At 44.6% G+C, this 16,776-nt stretch overlaps 2 protein-coding genes across 8 annotated transcripts; one reads left to right on the forward strand and one right to left on the reverse strand.

Annotated features, from left to right (window-relative positions):
* The first annotated feature begins 8,938 nt into the window (after nt 1-8,938).
* On the forward strand, nt 8,939-12,672 carry LOC4337652 (transcription factor IIIA). 7 transcript variants are annotated; one of them, XM_026025706.1, is made up of 9 exons: nt 8,939-9,033; nt 9,156-9,328; nt 9,485-9,628; nt 9,874-10,025; nt 10,471-10,606; nt 10,949-11,228; nt 11,551-11,786; nt 11,917-12,060; nt 12,161-12,672. In XM_026025706.1, exons 6-9 carry the CDS (start codon nt 11,054-11,056, stop codon nt 12,326-12,328), a joined length of 723 nt encoding a protein of 240 aa, XP_025881491.1. In that variant the 5' UTR covers nt 8,939-9,033; nt 9,156-9,328; nt 9,485-9,628; nt 9,874-10,025; nt 10,471-10,606; nt 10,949-11,053; the 3' UTR covers nt 12,329-12,672. The 7 variants fall into 7 exon arrangements, with proteins under 7 accessions (XP_025881491.1, XP_025881492.1, XP_066166752.1 ...); XM_026025707.2 differs by lacking the exon at nt 10,471-10,606; XM_066310655.1 differs by lacking the exon at nt 9,156-9,328.
* Nucleotides 12,673-13,133: 461 nt separating this feature from the next.
* On the reverse strand, nt 13,134-14,023 carry LOC4337653 (large ribosomal subunit protein uL10c). Its single transcript, XM_015782512.3, has one exon. The coding sequence runs from the start codon at nt 13,956-13,958 to the stop codon at nt 13,383-13,385; it is 576 nt and encodes a 191-aa protein (XP_015637998.1). The 5' UTR covers nt 13,959-14,023; the 3' UTR covers nt 13,134-13,382.
* Nucleotides 14,024-16,776: the final 2,753 nt, after the last annotated feature.

Genomic DNA, 16,776 nt, shown 5'->3' on the forward strand with positions numbered 1-16,776 from the left:
AGATTTCTTTGCTGGCTTAGATTATATAATGTATCTACCACCCTGAAAATCAATCAAATGCTTGATTGTCTAGATATTATGTTTCTTTTTATACTTAGTATTACATCAGTTAAGTTTGATCTACTAAGTCGTGCTTGGAACCATAATCTCCAGCAAGCTTCTTGATTGCCAACAAGGGTTTCATCGGGGTTTCAGCCAATGAGTTATCTGGACATTGCATTGGCTTATAAGGATTACATACAAGTTGGATTGAGCTGATCGCAATAAAGGTTTCACTGTTTATCTAATCGTTTGGATTTAATGACATCGGACCTCCAGCCGATATATGCTTTAACCATCGCATTAGCACGCACTCTATCGTATCATTCATCGGGGTTTCGATTGAATTATATTGTTATTTTATTACATTGTCATCGTTGATTGTCTTTATGTCATTTCTTATATCAAGTGTCAAACTCTATATTGGACACATAGCTGATTGATCAAAACTCTATCAACATCCACTAGTATCGGCATCGGCTAATATCGCTCTATCGACTTTTGAGCCGATCGACCCTTTTATTTATATATCTTGTCAGTTGTAGGATCAAACTAACTGGCACGCCCGCATCTCATCAATATTTTGAACCTGCACTAGAGCTAAGCAGATCTCCTAGGCCGTTGTGTTTATCGACTTAGTTCGCGCCAACACAGATCTGGCACCATCGGCCAAGAGTGGATTTTTCGTCATCAGACTCATATACTCGTTTACTACTACTGATGAGTCTAAGGAGAATCTCCTGTTATAAAGCAACATGTACTAGCGGCCTGTTTGAGGGAGTTTCTGGCAACTGCAACTTCTTTTAGAATCTTAAGTTGCTAGAAGCTCCCTAAACAGTCTAGATTTTTCTAGCTTCTCTAATGTGCAACTAAGTTGATCAATGCTACTATTGCAATTATCTTTGATCTGCAAACCACAAGAAAGCTACACTGTTAAAAAAAAACAAGAGTAAATTTCACAAAACTACATGTTTTGTGGTCCAAGTTACAGAAAACCACACACATTTTGACACTTGGCACTTAAGTACATATATTTTGGTAGTGTATTTTTACAAAACTACACTATCAATGAATGGATTCACCTATAAGATGACGTGGTTGTTCCACCTAGGATGAGAACGTGGCATCCTATTAATTTCGTGCAATGACTGATAATAGGATGCCACATCCTCGTCCTAAGTGGAACAGCCATGTCATATCACGGGTGAATACATTCATTGATAGTGTGGATTTGTGAAACTATACTACCAAAATATATGTACTTAAACGTCAAGTGTCAAAGTGTGTATAGTTTTCTATAACTTGGACCACAAAACGTGTAGTTTTATGAAATTTACTCAAAAAACAAATACCCTTTTTCTTATGTATAGTTGTTTTACTTTCAGTATTACAAAATGATCATGTAACATTCCTCTTGTGCTTATTATGTGTAATATCTTTTCTAGGTGGGATGTGGTTGATAGCTGAACCAATTCTAGCAATGTTTCACATCTTGTTGAAGAACTGCATGTAGGATAGCTTGCTTTGGATGGAGAAATCTACTGGAAGGATGGTCATCGTCTTTTGTACATGCAAAGCCATCAGAAGTAGCTATTTTGTGTTTGCAGGTGGCACTCTAGACTAGATTGGGTGTTTGTGGTGTGGGCATCTGACCTATATTTCTTCGATTGTAAACAGATATATTTTGTGAAGGATAAAGTCATCAACAATAAATTAATTTTTCTCTTTCATAAATAGATGTGTTTGTTTCATGATCATTAATTTAATTGGTGCACTTGGCAATGGTACATTCGATGCAATATATTATATGGTCTTTTAAAAAAAGCTAATGTAGTTCTTAGTATCTAACTATATGCCGGTAGTGTTATAAGAAGGCAGACAATCTGCCATGACTAATATTTTATGCCATGAATAGTTTGTCTGCCAGTAATTATTTGTCTGTTGGGAAAACTAAAGAATTGCCGGCACTCTTCTGCCAGTAAAAAGGATATCTGTCGGTAAAAACTTTTGCCGACTGCTGAACCCCTAGCAGACGCTCATGGCAAAATGACTATCGGTAAAACTCTTTCCTGACAGACAATGTGCCATTAATAGATGTTTATACCGACAGATTGAGTGCTTCTATATCTATGTTGCGGTGTAGTGGATGTAAAAGACAAGGAATTGGAGCGCACGTTGGTTCCCATAACCTAATAAGTTTATCATGCATACAATTTGAAATCTTGTACCACTACCATACTTGTGATCTATCATGTGGGCGAGGATATTTTCTGATGGCCCCGCAGTTGTCCTACAGTAAAACTAATTTTTGTGACGGTCCTACTTAACGAAAAATTGACATTAACCTACATGAAAGAACCGTTAGAAATTGATTTTCTGTAGGGAACCCATAGGAAAATTGAATTTCTTGATTTTTCTATCGGCAATTCCTGTCGGTTCACTCATAGAAAAATAATTTCTGATGGTAAATCCTATTTTTCTACAGGCTAGTCTGGTAGTGTACAATATAAATTGTACTTTGAATAGATGATAACTTAAAAAAGTAATAAACATAAGCAAGTCGTGTTATGTAGAGATGAAATTGAAGTCCATATATACATGCATGGTAATTCTTCCAGCAAAATCAATTGAGCATGCAACATATATAAATATGTGTACATATGTTTGGGGATTTTTGGATGTAAATATGGATTGTATATTCTGTTAATTATATAAATTATCTTGGAGGCGAATTACAGGTGGAAATGTATCAACACTGACGTTTCTTGGAGAACCATGTAGTGTAGAGTGTAAGTTTGTAACCATATAAAGAGAGATATCAAGAGGATGAGCGAGCGTGAGTAGCTTACTTGTTGCCGTCAGTTGCCGCCGCCACCAAGCAGATGAGGAGGAGCAGCGGCAACACTGGGTGGCAAAACCTTCCTCCACCGCTGGCCATGTGGAACAAGCGGCCGCTGGGCAGTTCGGTTGATCGGAGTACGTCACGTAACTAAACAATACCACAGTTGTATGCAGGACGTACTGCCTACTCAGAGCTAATCAGCTTTTGCTTTTGAAATTGTTATGATGATGATCAGCTTAGTGAATACTAGCTCCTTAGGCATGACAAATGTGTATGCATGGATATAATTATATATGCAGCTAGCTAGGATATATATGATGACTTGATTAGCTTTTCACCAGCTGCGGCTGAGAACTACAAGTTCCCCTAAATAGGGTCTAGATCTTTTATCTTCTCGTCTAATAGCGGATCACCAGGTCCATTTTCTTCTTCTTCTTCTTTTTTATCGGAGCCGTTTCCTTCTCTTTCATAATAATAAAGGCGTGAGCAGAGGTGGACTTAGGATTTTGAAGTTGTGTATTCAAAAGTAAGAAAAAGATTAAATGCCAAAAGTTTGATGTTTGGCATATATAATATCACATAGCACTAAAGGTACAATATATAGCATATGTTTAATGTTTAATATGGCACTTTTGTTGTTTCCTTATACACATACGTAATATATATTGCATATACATACTTTTTATAAAAAAAATGAAAAATGTGTATTCATGTGAATAACTATGAATAATGCTAGGCCTGTCTTTGGCACTAGCAGGAGAAGATGTAGGAACCCCTTTCTAACCTTTTGCTCTCAAGAATATCACATAAAAGTAGAGTTTAGATCTCCACCAATGGAGGACAACAAATGTATAGACACTGCATATTTATGACATAGTATTTTACATGAAACTTTTTTTTTCTAATAGGCCTTGTGAGAATTGGTATTTTGTTTCAGTTTCCTGTGTGAAGATGCAACTCCATTCCGAGCAGGTCATTTTCTGTCATTTTCATGTAGAACGTGTTTCTACTGTAGCAAAACAACAATTAGTTTATGGCTGAACATTGTGTGAGTGTGAGGGGAGCTCCTTTTGTGAGGCGTCGCCCTCAGCCACACCACATGGGGGCATTTGCCCCTCCACCCACACACTACAATCTTCACACTCCTTCACCTCTTCGCAGGCCCTATCCCTCCCAGCGGATGTGAGACGTCGCCCTCAGCTACACCAAATGCAATCTTCACACTCCTTCATCTCTTCACAGACCATATTACTCCTAACGGAACAAGTGATTTGATAGCGCCGCCTATGACATATACTCATACACCATAATTTTCTCCACGCAATACGTCAACAGTGACACGATGCGAGGGTGCCGGAGCACACCCAAGCTCAGCTTCGAACTGCACACACGCTCTTGCAGTCGCCTTCGACGGGGAGCACGCCCTTGTAGACCTTGCCGCACCCGTCCTTGACTACCAAGTTGGCGTCGCTGAACCCCCGGTGGCTCTTTCCACGATCTCGAAAGAGATTTGTAGAACTGGACTAGCCGGAGGGTTCTAGGGCACCTGAATCATCTCCACCTTGACCACCTCCCTTGTCGTAGGCTTGTGCCACCGGCGGTAAATCAGAACACCTATGACTACAATCCCCATGGTGCCGATTATTGCCACAACAGCAGGTAGTGGCTAGAACCACACCGGCAGGTGGCGTTGTCGTCCTTGTCTGTCACTTTGCAGTGCTACTATTTGGACCGACCGGTGTTATTGTGGCTGGAGGTGTTCGTGTTGTTCAACTCCTTGTTACCTTGCACTTTTACCACTGCGACAGTGTACCCCTCTTTTGTCACATGATGTCTCATCCCAACGATTTTCACAGGGATCGTTCACTTGCCATTTAACTACAAACCTCTATGGTAACCCCACGGAGCCTGTAGCTAGCAACTACAGTGTAACCCAGTCACCAATACTCGGTAGGCGGTAGGCAGCTATTGGTTAATAGAGCATTATCGATGTCAGTAAATCTAGACGGGAAGGACGACACAAGCCCCTGAAGCAGGTTCTCCGAAAGCGTAACCTTGGTAAGCTTCCCAAGGTTTAGCAATGACGTAGGCACAAGCCCAGTGAACCTATTGCATTGATGGCATCACAATTAACGAGGCAATTGAGCTAGCTCCTAAAAATATGTTGGACCAAGATGCATACGTAACCCAAGTATATATAAGCGTACCTGCATATATACATACGCATGTACCTATTGTTGTTAAGATATAGTTCCTCCAGCTCCGCCGTCAAATTTAATAAGTCGAGAAGACGACCATTGAAATTTTTGCCATCAAGTCTTAAAGTTTGAACATTTCCTAGGTTGGCGGCAAACTCTATAATGCTAGAGAGGGTTTGGTTATGGAGGCAAAGTACTACATGAAGGGGTAACCCCTAATGACAACGGAACAATCCCTGTAAGCTTATTATTTGTCTGGGACATATGTCAGCTGAGCAAATGTTGCTAGGAATTGGGGAATGCGCCCGGTGAGAATGCATAAATCAACGCTGAAGTTTATCAGAGGAGGTTCCACAAGCTGAAGTGAGTCTAGAAAGGACCAGGATGAAAATGGATTGTTGCCTAGACTGACGTATGACATTGTACCGAGACAAGTGAAGAAATCGGCTGGAACAAGCCCAGGCCCTACAAAGGTGTTCCCTTCTATGCGTAGAGACTGAAGTTGATCGAGCTTTGCCAGAGAAGGCAATGGTCCAGTCAATCCACTGTACACTATTTGCAATTTAACTAACATGGTCAACTCGCCAATGGTTGCTGGAAATGTACCATTTAGTTTCGTCCCGGAGATGTTGATCCCTACAACGCGAGACGCTCCTTGGAGCTCTTTTACATGTCACGCCGTGCCACCTGCCTCCGCACGGGTCGGATGACCTCTTGCCCTAGAGCAACGGTGAGTTATTGGCGACGAAGGCCATTGACACAACCTTCACCACCTCTTCGTCATTGCTAGGACCGGTCTTGACATTTCAGGGGCCGATAGAAATTAGGGTCTGATATTTTTCTGAGTGTATCTAAATAGCTCAGCAACTCAGATTGTTTTTTTTCTTTTCCTAGATAAATTTTATTATGTATAGACTAGGTTATGTGATCTGACACTCGACTCTCTCTTTCTAATATAAACTCTTCAAAGTATCCTACAAGATACCCTTGTATATATTAAAGATATTTTAGATCCAATGCGTGATTTACTTATACATTGCACACGTTGTATGCATGCATTTACTTCCTGTGAGAAGTAGAGAACTGAGAATTGGTTCATTTAGTCGGGACATACTTTTTTTAGGAGTGCTACAAATAGGACATTTGATATTTTTCAAAACATCGGACGGTGTTGCACTGTATTGTTGCAAAATGTTTCACATGTTGCACTCCTCAATGAGAAATGATTCAGTGAAAAAGTTTCAGATATTTCATCAATCTAGGAAGGTGTTGCATTGTATTATTGTAAAATGTTTCACATGTTGCACTGCTCGATGAAAAATGTTTCACTGAAAAAGTTTTAGATGTTTCATCAATCAAGGAAAATTGTTTCATCGCTTCAACGGAAGTGTTTCAACCAAATGCAATCGAAACATATTGATTGTAACATGAAGATTCAATATATGCAACATCAAATCAAAACAAATTGAAACACCTTAATACAATAGAATGCAACAAGCTAAAATAGTAGGATGCAACATCCCTAAAACTCCAACAAAACAAACCCACCTCCATCTTCTTCAACTCCAGTCGCCGGCTCCTGAGAAAACCCACCTCCGTCTTCTTCTTCTTCAACTCCGGTTCCGACCCCCGAGGAAACCCACCTCCATTTTCTTCTTCAACTCCGGGATACCGTCCCCCGACACCTCCGTCTTCTTCTTCAACTCCGGGCACTGCCCTCGGACAAGTAACGACACGAGGTAGGTGACCTCGACTAGGACCAATCGCTTTAGCATTAGAACCCCGCCGGCGTTGCTGCATCGCCTCCATCGCCGTGTGGCTCCTAGCAAGCTCTAGTGCCTCCCCCTACCCCGTGTCGTCTTGCCCCCGTCGCTACCACTGTGTGGCCACCAATGATTCGTGTGGTGGAGATAGCCAACAATGCTGGTGAAGCAGCAAGAGAAGAAAGAGAGAGAAGAATGAACATGTGGTAGAGAATGTTTGGATAAAGCCGACGTTCGATATTTTACAGTGTCCGGACATCCGTCCGAAAGCATTTTCGACTTTTTTTTGTTTTTGCTACACATCACTCGTGTGAAAAAAAATTTGTTTACACTCAAATTTTCGTCCTTCAGATAGACTTCAAGATGTGTGCTCTATTTTATTTTACATATCTTCCCAATCTTGTTTTTCATTTTTTTGGGCTGCTATATAACGGAATCCCGTTTTCGAACAAGATGATCCCGAGTAGGTATCAGGTGTGATACCTATCAGGTATCAGACGATTCTACACAACAGGATGATCTCGAGTAGGTATCAGGTGTGATACCTATCAGGTATCAAACGATTCTACACACGTTTCAGGTGATACCTGCAAGTATCATATGTGATACTTATCAGGTATCATGCGATTTTCTACCACGTATCGCGTGATACTCGCGAGGTATCATGTGAAACCTGTCAGGTATCAGATGATTTCAACCACGTATCGCGTGATACTCACGAGGTATCATGCGATACCTATCATGTATCAGACGATTTCTACCACGTATCATGTGATACTCGCGAGGTATCAGACGATTTCTACCATGTATCACGTGATACTTGCGAGGTATCGGATGATACCTACCAGGTATCAGGTGATTCCTACTAGATATGGCTGGGCATCCCGTTGGGGGAGGAGCACCTCGACACGCGCGGTCGCCCCCTGCAGCCGTCCCTTGTAGACGAGGACGGCGATGGCGGTGGCAGAGGACGGGCGCGGCGACGGCGGCAGTAGCGGGGGACGGGCGCTGCGGCGGTTGGGGATGGGCGCGGCGGCGGCGGCGGAGGCAACGGTGGACAGGCGCGACAACGGCGGGGGACAGCGACGGCGGCCAGTGAGTATATGGATAAGAATCGCGTTGTGGAGAGGAGCTATCCCGTTGGGGGACGGTATCCCGTCACCTAGCATTCCCCTTTTTTTTCTCAAACACACCACACTAATGAGGGCACACGTAGGGATGGCAACGGGTCGGGTCGGGCACGGGTAGAGCGATTCCATGCCTGACCCGAGACCCATGTGCCCATGCCCGACCCATGCCCGAAAGGGCTATCAGGCAAAATCCTATGCCCGTGCCCATGCCCGTCGGGCACTGCATACCCGATGGGTACCCATCGGCCCTGCCTGTGCCGTGCGCCACCACCGCCGTCGTGCGACGCCGTCTGTGCCGTGCACCGCCACCGCCGTCGTGTAACGCCGCCTAAGCCGTGCGCCGCCTACTCCTATGCGCCGCCGCCAGCCGCGCCGCTGCCGCTAGCCCGCGTTGCTGCCGCCGCCGGCAGCGCAGCCGCCACCGACGCCAATAGCCCACGTCGCCGCCGCCGTCGGCCGTGCAGCCGCCAATAGCTCGCACCGCCACCGCCGCCAGCTGCTGTGGGGATTGGGTAGGAGAAGGAGTGGGGAATTAGGTTAGGGTTTCTATTAGTTGAGTATATATATATATGTATCTGGTTAGTGGGCCAAATGGGCCAAGAGGAAAGGGTATGAGGCATAAGAGATGGGCCAAAATTAGCAAATACATATGTATCGAGTAGGGCATGGATTATCCGCGGGCAAAAAATAATACCCGGCCGCTGCTCGCTATGTTCTCGGGTCTCGGGCGGGCATGCCCACGGGCAAAATATTACACCCATGCCCATGCCCATCGGGCCAGGTATCCGCGGATACCCGGACCCGTGGGTAAAATTGCCATCCCCGGGCACACGTGAAGGAACTGTGGTAGGGGAGAATGAGGGCACACATGCGGGTTTAAGGTGGTACCCGAACCCGGCACCCGCATTCTCAAACCCGAACCCGCTAAGACTTGCCTACTCCACTACCGCTTCTACTGCTTGGTTCGAGTCGAGGGTTTCTCCTTCTCCCAGTGCGCCGCCGTCGCCAACATCTGGAGCCTCGCGGAGCCGCTGATTCAGCGAATTCCTCTGCAATTAGAGGTAATCCTCTGCTTATTCACGCCGCGTGTAGCGCGGATTTCGGTGATTTTGGTTGATTTGGTTGTGATTTTGCTCGTTATGTGTGTTTTGTGACGCGAATTTTGGGGGATTGGTTTGGTCAGAGATGGGGAGCGTGGAGCTCGGAGCGGAGGAAAGGGAGGTCGCCGGCGGGGAGGGGGGGAGCAAGGGGGCGGCGCCTCCTGCTAGGGATATTAGGCGGTACAAGTGCGATTTCTGCAGTGTCGTCCGTTCCAAGAAGGGGTTGATCCGTGCCCACGTCCTCGAACACCATAAGGTCGCTCATGGCGTCTCTCGCTTCATAGTTCAGAACCTCAGATGCGTCTAGTGGTCATATTCTCCGTGCTTTGGCTGCTCGCCACGGTGGTTGGTTACTTGGATGGATGAATGATTGACTGTTTGGTTTTGTCGGTGCTGCTATTTGTGTTTTTAGGATGAAGTGGATGATTTGGATGATTACTTGGGACGTGGTGGCGGCGAGACGTGCAAAGAGATGGACCATGATTGCAAGGTGTGCGGTGCTAGTTTTAAGAAGCCGGCCCATTTGAGGCAACACATGCAGAGCCATTCACTTGAGGTATCTGAATTTCGATACATGTTCACTGAAATGATCAAGTTCTTTGGCGCATGTGATAGATGCTATGTGTTTCTCTGTTCAGAGTATTACTTGCAATAGCTGTGATAGATGCTCTGTCCTATGTAGGGACTAGGGATGGTGATAGTTATGCTGTGTTGACAGCAAATTTCCCTGGACAGTTAATAGTTGTCGTTTCACTCCTTTTTTGGTTGGGTAGGTTTGTTGATCTATGCTGATTTTTGCAGACTATTTCACTATTTTGTTACATATGGATGTGTGAAGCATTGGATCCCAGAGAACTCCAAAATGCGAGAAGGCCTTGAGTGGACTAGTACCAGGATGGGGAGACCCTTCTGGGAAGCTCCTTCAAGAATGCCTCTTTCACGCTCTTCTTCAGGTGATTTCTTCTGTTGCAAAAAACTGCTTGCTCTATGCTACTGCTGTTATTGTTACGTGCGCTGCATTCTTAGTTTTTCCAAGCTATTGAAGGATCTTTTCTTACGCGCAAGTCTACTGTTGAAGAACTGCATGCGTAGCGCTGTTGGTTGTATCTAATGCAAGCACCACTTGATGGTCTTTTGATCAAACAGTTAACCAAGTAGGTAGAGCATGTACACTGAAGAGATAGCTATGCTTGTGATGGAATAACCAGCTCCTCGTATTCCCCTTTAGTGTAAAAGACGTGTATCTGTCCTGTTCAGTGAATATTCTACACAACAACCAAAACAATTACTCATTTGAAAGTTAATTCAAGTATATAGGTATAGGTGCCATTTGGCTCTCTGTTTCGTTGGATTAGTGCATGGCCTATTGTGGTTTCTGATATATTTTGATTTTGGCAGACTATATATGACTGCGTGAAGCATTGGATCCCAAAGAACTCCAAAATGCGTGAAGGCTTTGAATGGACTAGTATCAGGATGGGGAGACTCTCCTGAGAAGCTCCATCAAGAATGCCTCGTTCACACACTTTTTCAGGTTTGCTTGTTCATTTCAAATTGCTCATTCTAAGACTTGATTTTGTTCCAACTGTTGTTATTACTTACAGTGATATGTACGTACTGAGATATTGTTATTCTCAAGCTACTTAAGGATCCTGTCTTAGATGCAATTACTCAGTCAAGATACACATGTATATTTGTCACTGGTATTTGACTATTCATGCAGCTGTCTCATTTGCAGCATAGTAGTGTGATTATCGGAACAGTTTTAGCATATTGCACTGAATGGATATGTGTGTACATTGACCTACTTATTTTATGTCAAGTAAATCATAAAGTTCTGCTTTCAGTATAACATTTAAGGTATATGCTTTTGCAGAGGCCCTTTTCCTGCCATGTAGATGGTTGCCCCTTCAGCTATAGCAGGAAGGACCATTTGAACCGGCATCTACTTACACATCAAGGAAAGCTATTTGCATGCCCCATGGAAGGATGCAACCGTAAGTTCACTATAAAGGGTAATATCCAAAGGCATGTTCAGGAAATGCATAAAGATGGCTCTCCTTGTGAAAGCAAGAAAGAGTTCATCTGTCCTGAGGAAAACTGTGGGAAGACTTTTAAATATGCTTCTAAGTTACAGAAGCATGAGGAATCACATGGTGAGATACTTGTGTGCCATATTTTTCTTACTGTCTTTAAATAGCTCAGCAACCCTCCTAGATCAATTTTATCATATATAGACTGGTTATGTCATCTGACACTCTGACTTTTTCTATTTCTGAGCTAGAATACTGATATAAACTCTTCAAAGTATCCTGCAAGATACTCCTGTTTCTTTTAAAGATCATTTATCTCTTCAGATCAAATGCATGATTTACTTATACTGTGCATGCGCTGTATGCCTGCTTTTACTTCCTGTGAGAAGTTGAGAAGTGAGAATTGGTTAATTGTGCCGTGACATACCTTGTTTTACTTGTGCAGTCAAGTTGGATTATAGTGAAGTTATCTGCTGTGAACCAGGCTGCATGAAGGCATTTACCAACTTGGAATGCCTCAAGGCCCATAACAAATCTTGTCATCGACATGTTGTCTGTGATGTCTGTGGAACCAAACAGCTGAAGAAGAACTTCAAACGTCATCAGAGAATGCATGAAGGTTCCTGTGTTACTGAGAGGGTTCGATGCCACCTCAAGGACTGCAAGTTGTCATTTTCAAAGGTAGGATTTCAATCTTTCAGGGTTGATTCTGTTTCACAGAATTTTTTTATTTCTTTCCAATAAATTGCAAATCGTTCCATCCTTTTCAATTTTTTTTTTTTGGGGGGGGGGGGGGGACTTTGAACTGCAGAAATCCAATCTGGACAAGCATGTGAAAGCAGTCCATGAGCAGAAGCGACCCTTTGTATGTGGATTCTCTGGGTGTGGCAAGAGTTTTTCGTACAAGCATGTAAGGGACAACCATGAGAAATCTAGTGCTCATGTGTACGTTCAGGTAACACAAACAACAATTCTGCTATGAAATAGCTGACCGATGGTATCTTCTTCTTGTTAAACCCTTAAGATGATTATAATTTTCCCATCATTATGTGCAGGCTAATTTCGAAGAAATTGACGGGGAACGACCACGTCAAGCAGGTGGGAGGAAGAGGAAAGCCATACCTGTGGAGAGTTTGATGCGGAAGAGGGTAGCTGCTCCTGATGATGATGCCCCAGCTTGTGATGATGGAACTGAGTATTTGAGATGGCTTCTCTCAGGCTGATTCGTCGTGAACCAGAATACAGAAATGTGAGATCTTTGGATATCAAGGGTGTTGATATGGTTTGAGATACTAGTAGCAACGTTCTTTTCCTTTGTGCATGTATAGGTAAAACATGGAAGTAATTTTGATAAGACCTCTATGTACTGTCTCAGACATCAAGTTACCAGAAGTCCAGAATGCAGAAACGCCAGATCTTTATATGCTCAAGGGTGTTTATGTGCTAGTTAGGTAGCAACGTTCTCTCTTTTTGTATGTATAGGAAAAGTGAAAGGAATTTTAGTAGACCCTAATGTCTTGTGACAGGCATGGTAATTTATCAAGGTTGGTTTGTTCTACAGTGTAAATACGTGCTCGTCGTTCCGACTCATCTACCTGAAGATTGCATTGGTAAAGCCGCTATATTCAGTAAGGCTTGCTCACCATGCAATTCTGCTGGATATAGTTTCTTAACTGAATGAAGCCTGAAGGCATCAACCTCCTATGCTTCAACCCCCTTGGGGTTCCTGAAGTTTGTTATTTCGCCGTCAGTGTTGGCGTGCTGCTAATGCTAAGTAATCCTTGTCTTCTTTGCAACATAATCTTTCGGTGCTATTAAAGTGAACCACCAAAGTTCAATGTCATATTTCAAAATTCATGATCTTTCGATTGTACAAAACTAACTTTTGAAAAAAGAAAAAAAAATCAGCAAACTCTACACATCACTGGCATTTCAAGCATTCAAGCTACCAGTAACAGTGTTAGCTTCACTGCAACACAAGCTCATGAACACATCAGTAATTCCAAGCAACTTCAAACACCGTTAATCTCCACTCTCACATGCATCAGTGCAATTAAAACCCACGATCAACCAGTGCCAAAACGATGGTGAGCGTGAGATTGGAGCAATGGCGATGCGGCATCACTCGCGAATTCGCAATTGTTTGCAAAACATCAACATGTAATATTGGAAGATGATACATCATATTCAAGCAACGCAATGCGTTTTTATGGGCTACCAATGTTTCTGCAACACAAATTTGCAGGAGAAAAAAAAATGAGAAGAGAGATGCGGTGATCACTTGTCCGCCGGTGGCGTTGGAGCCGGCTCGTCGGCGGGCGGCGGCTGCGCCATGGCCTCCTGGCGAGCGCGGAGCGCGGCGAGGACGGAGACGGCGGGCATCTGGAGGCAGCCGACGAGGTACTGGTAGGACTGGACCCTGGTGGGCATGGACTCGAGCTGCGCGAAGTCGTCGGGGCTGTAGAGGCGGCCCTCGAAGACGGCGCCAGTGAAGTCGTTGAGCTGCAGCTTCCACTCCTTCTGGAAGTCGCGGTACGGCCGCAGCGCCGGCGGGATCTCGTCGGAGCGGACGAACAGCCACGCGTTCATCCCCCGCGCGAACGGCCGCACCGCCTCCCACCGCGTCCCGGCCACCGCCGCCGCCACGTCCGAGTTCTTCGCCACAACCAGCCTCGCCGTCGGCGGCAGGCTGGCGCGGATGCTCCGCAGCTGCGACACCGTGAACCCGTGGCACCAGATGCCCGCCACCAGCTGGCACTCCACCAGCTCCCGCCGCAGCAGCTCCTGCCGGGCCAGCTCCGCCGCCGCGCGGATCGACGGCAGCGTGGACCCCACGGCGCGCACGGACGTCATCCCCGACGGCGGCGGCGGCGAGGGTTTCCCTTGTGCGGCAACGCGGAGACGAGGAGCTTTTCTTTGCTTTGCCTTGGAGGAGTAGGGTTGAAGAAGACTGGTCAGCCCATTGGGCCGTCTCATCCATGGACTATGGCCCAACCCATCTAGGTGTCACCTTAGTGGGCCGAAATATTACTAGTAGCTTTCAAGTTGGATGGGCCTGAAATGAGATCCATATAAACGAGGGGAATAAGTTCACTTTGTGATCCTCAAACGTGATCGAAATCTAATCTGTGACCCTAAACCATAAAACCGGATATCTCGATCCCTCAACTCTTAAAACCGGTGCAATTTGACTCCCTCAGCGGTTTTGGAGGGTGGTTTTGCTGACATGGCGTCTACGTGGCAATGTTGACTCAGTCTTCGGTCCACGTGGAGTTAACGTGGCGCTTATGTATACTAGAATTAAAAAAATATGTGCGGGACCATTTGTCACTCACACAAAAAAAAATGTGGGACCACTGACATGTGGGGCCATGGGCCCTCTTTCCTTATTCCTCTTCCTCCTCCCTTCTCTCTCTCTTTTTCTCTCTCTCCCATTTCTCTTCGTCTTCGTCTGCAGGCAGCGGCGGGCCCGAGCGGCCGCGGCGAGCGGGAGGGGAGGCGGCGACCCAGCGGCGGCGGCGGCGTGCCACCATTTGCAGCAAGACCCAAGGAAGGGAGCGGGAGGGAGTTGGAGATGACGACGAGGAGGAGGAGCGCTTGAGCCACCAAGAACTCCATCCCAATCCCTCTCCCTCTCTCATCCTTACACTTTCCCTCTCACCACCTTCCTGCGAACCAAGTAGTGGCAAAGCAGAGTAGTAGTAGTAGTAGCAGCAGACACTGTAGTCACACTCAAAGCGCAACCGTTACAGCAGCAGTAGCAGAGCAACGGATTCAAGTTCGTGGTTGAGGTGACTAGACGCTGGAGGAGTTTCTTGCTTGCTGGGTCAAAGCAAAAACAAGAAGGCTAGGAATGCCATTAATGACGGTAGGATTCTTTTGAGGATAAGCGGCATCGGCCTGGCATGCGGCGGCGGTATGAATCCGCTCGACGAGAGCGCGCAGGTGGAGCGTGTCGTGGTGGGCGAGGAGCTCAATGGCGTTGTACTCCGGGATGGCACATCACCCGGTGAGCGGCGTCTCCTCCTGCCGCCGTCGGGTCACCGCCTCCGCTCCCGCTCGCCGCCGCGGCCACTCGGACCCTCGAGCACCCACCACCTCCTGCAGACGAAGAAGAAGAGAAATAGGAGAGAGAGAAGGGACAGGAAGGGAGGAGGAAGAGGAAGAAGGAAAGATGACTGACATATGGGCCCCACATGTCAATGGCTATACATTTATTATTTTGGTATGAATGACAAGTGGGTTCTGCATATATATTTTCAATTCTAGTATGCATAAGCGCCACGTCAGCTCCATGTGGACCGAAGACTGAGTCAACATCGCCACGTAGGCGCCACGTCAGCGAAACCGTCCTCCAAAACAGCCGAGGGAGTCAAATTGCACCGGTTTTAAGAGTTTAGAGGTCGAGATATCCGGTTTTGTGGTTTAGGGTCACGAATTAGATTTCGATCACTTTTAAGGGTCACAAAGTGAACTTATTCCTAAATAAGGCCGAATAGGCCCAAACCAGCAGCTTAACACTGTGTAATGGGCTGAATTGAGCTTTGTTGGGCCGTTCTGTGTATTGTTGTGCAACTAGAGCTCAGGGTCATCATTAAGTAAAAAGTCCAATTTGACTCTCTCAAAATTCGATCTATATTGGAGGGAGTCAGTAGACTTTTTTATCATTAATAACAGGCCCCGGGATTATTGCTGATGGCAAGAAAAGGCCCAAGAATTTTCTAACACTTGACTGACTGGCTGATTTTACCATCTACCGATTCAGAACACATAAATTTTATAGGATTTTTACACGAGCGATGTCCTTACTAAAGGAAGACTTAAAATACGAGATATTTTCATATTTGTATAACTTCTTGTAGATTTTATTTAAGCCCGGCTATCCTAGACAACCTCCCAGGCACACCGTCAAATACTCCCTTCAAATTTTCGTTGTTGATATAGTTGAATTTCTTCAGGATTGGAATTATTTCTAGCTCCATCGCTGCCTACGACTTTTATTGATCATTGAAAGAATTTGAATCTTTGATCGTTGAACGGAGAGTTTAAACCATCTTATATTATTACATAAGAAAAGAAATTTAAAACATGTGAGCAAGCTAATTAAGCTAGCTACACGTGTGAACTCAATGATATGATCAGCTGGCACGAGTGATGGTGATGGATGAAGCAATCAGCAGTGCTAGCTAGCTTGCTGGTGTTGCGTCGCCATCAATGTGCTCCATCCAATTTCGTCATCGTCCTAATTAGGACACTAACAATGATAGTACTGTCTTACTCCTCTTCATTTCCTTTTTTATTTGTCAATCAAGATATATACTGATACGGGTTTTAATGTGTAGGTTTTTCGGCAGTTACTTTGTCAACATTGGTGTATTAAAGCTGTTAAATTTATAACCACATCAAAGTAACTATCTTAATATACTGGTATCATTTTCGTGTATTAAATTTTAGTGTTTCTAATATATTTGTGAATTAAAATCTTAAAATTTAATTGCAAGGACGTCTATTTTACAACAACGCAGTAGCTTGCTCTATTTCCTTTTATAAAATATATTAGTAGTATTAACTATACTGATATCATTTTCATGTACTAAAATTTAATGCTTCTCATATATTAGTGAATTAAAATATTATAAAATTAATTCCCACGTATTTTAACTAAACGAAA

The sequence above is a fragment of the Oryza sativa genome, chromosome 5 (assembly GCF_034140825.1).
Source record: "Oryza sativa Japonica Group chromosome 5, ASM3414082v1".
NCBI lineage: Eukaryota > Viridiplantae > Streptophyta > Magnoliopsida > Poales > Poaceae > Oryza > Oryza sativa.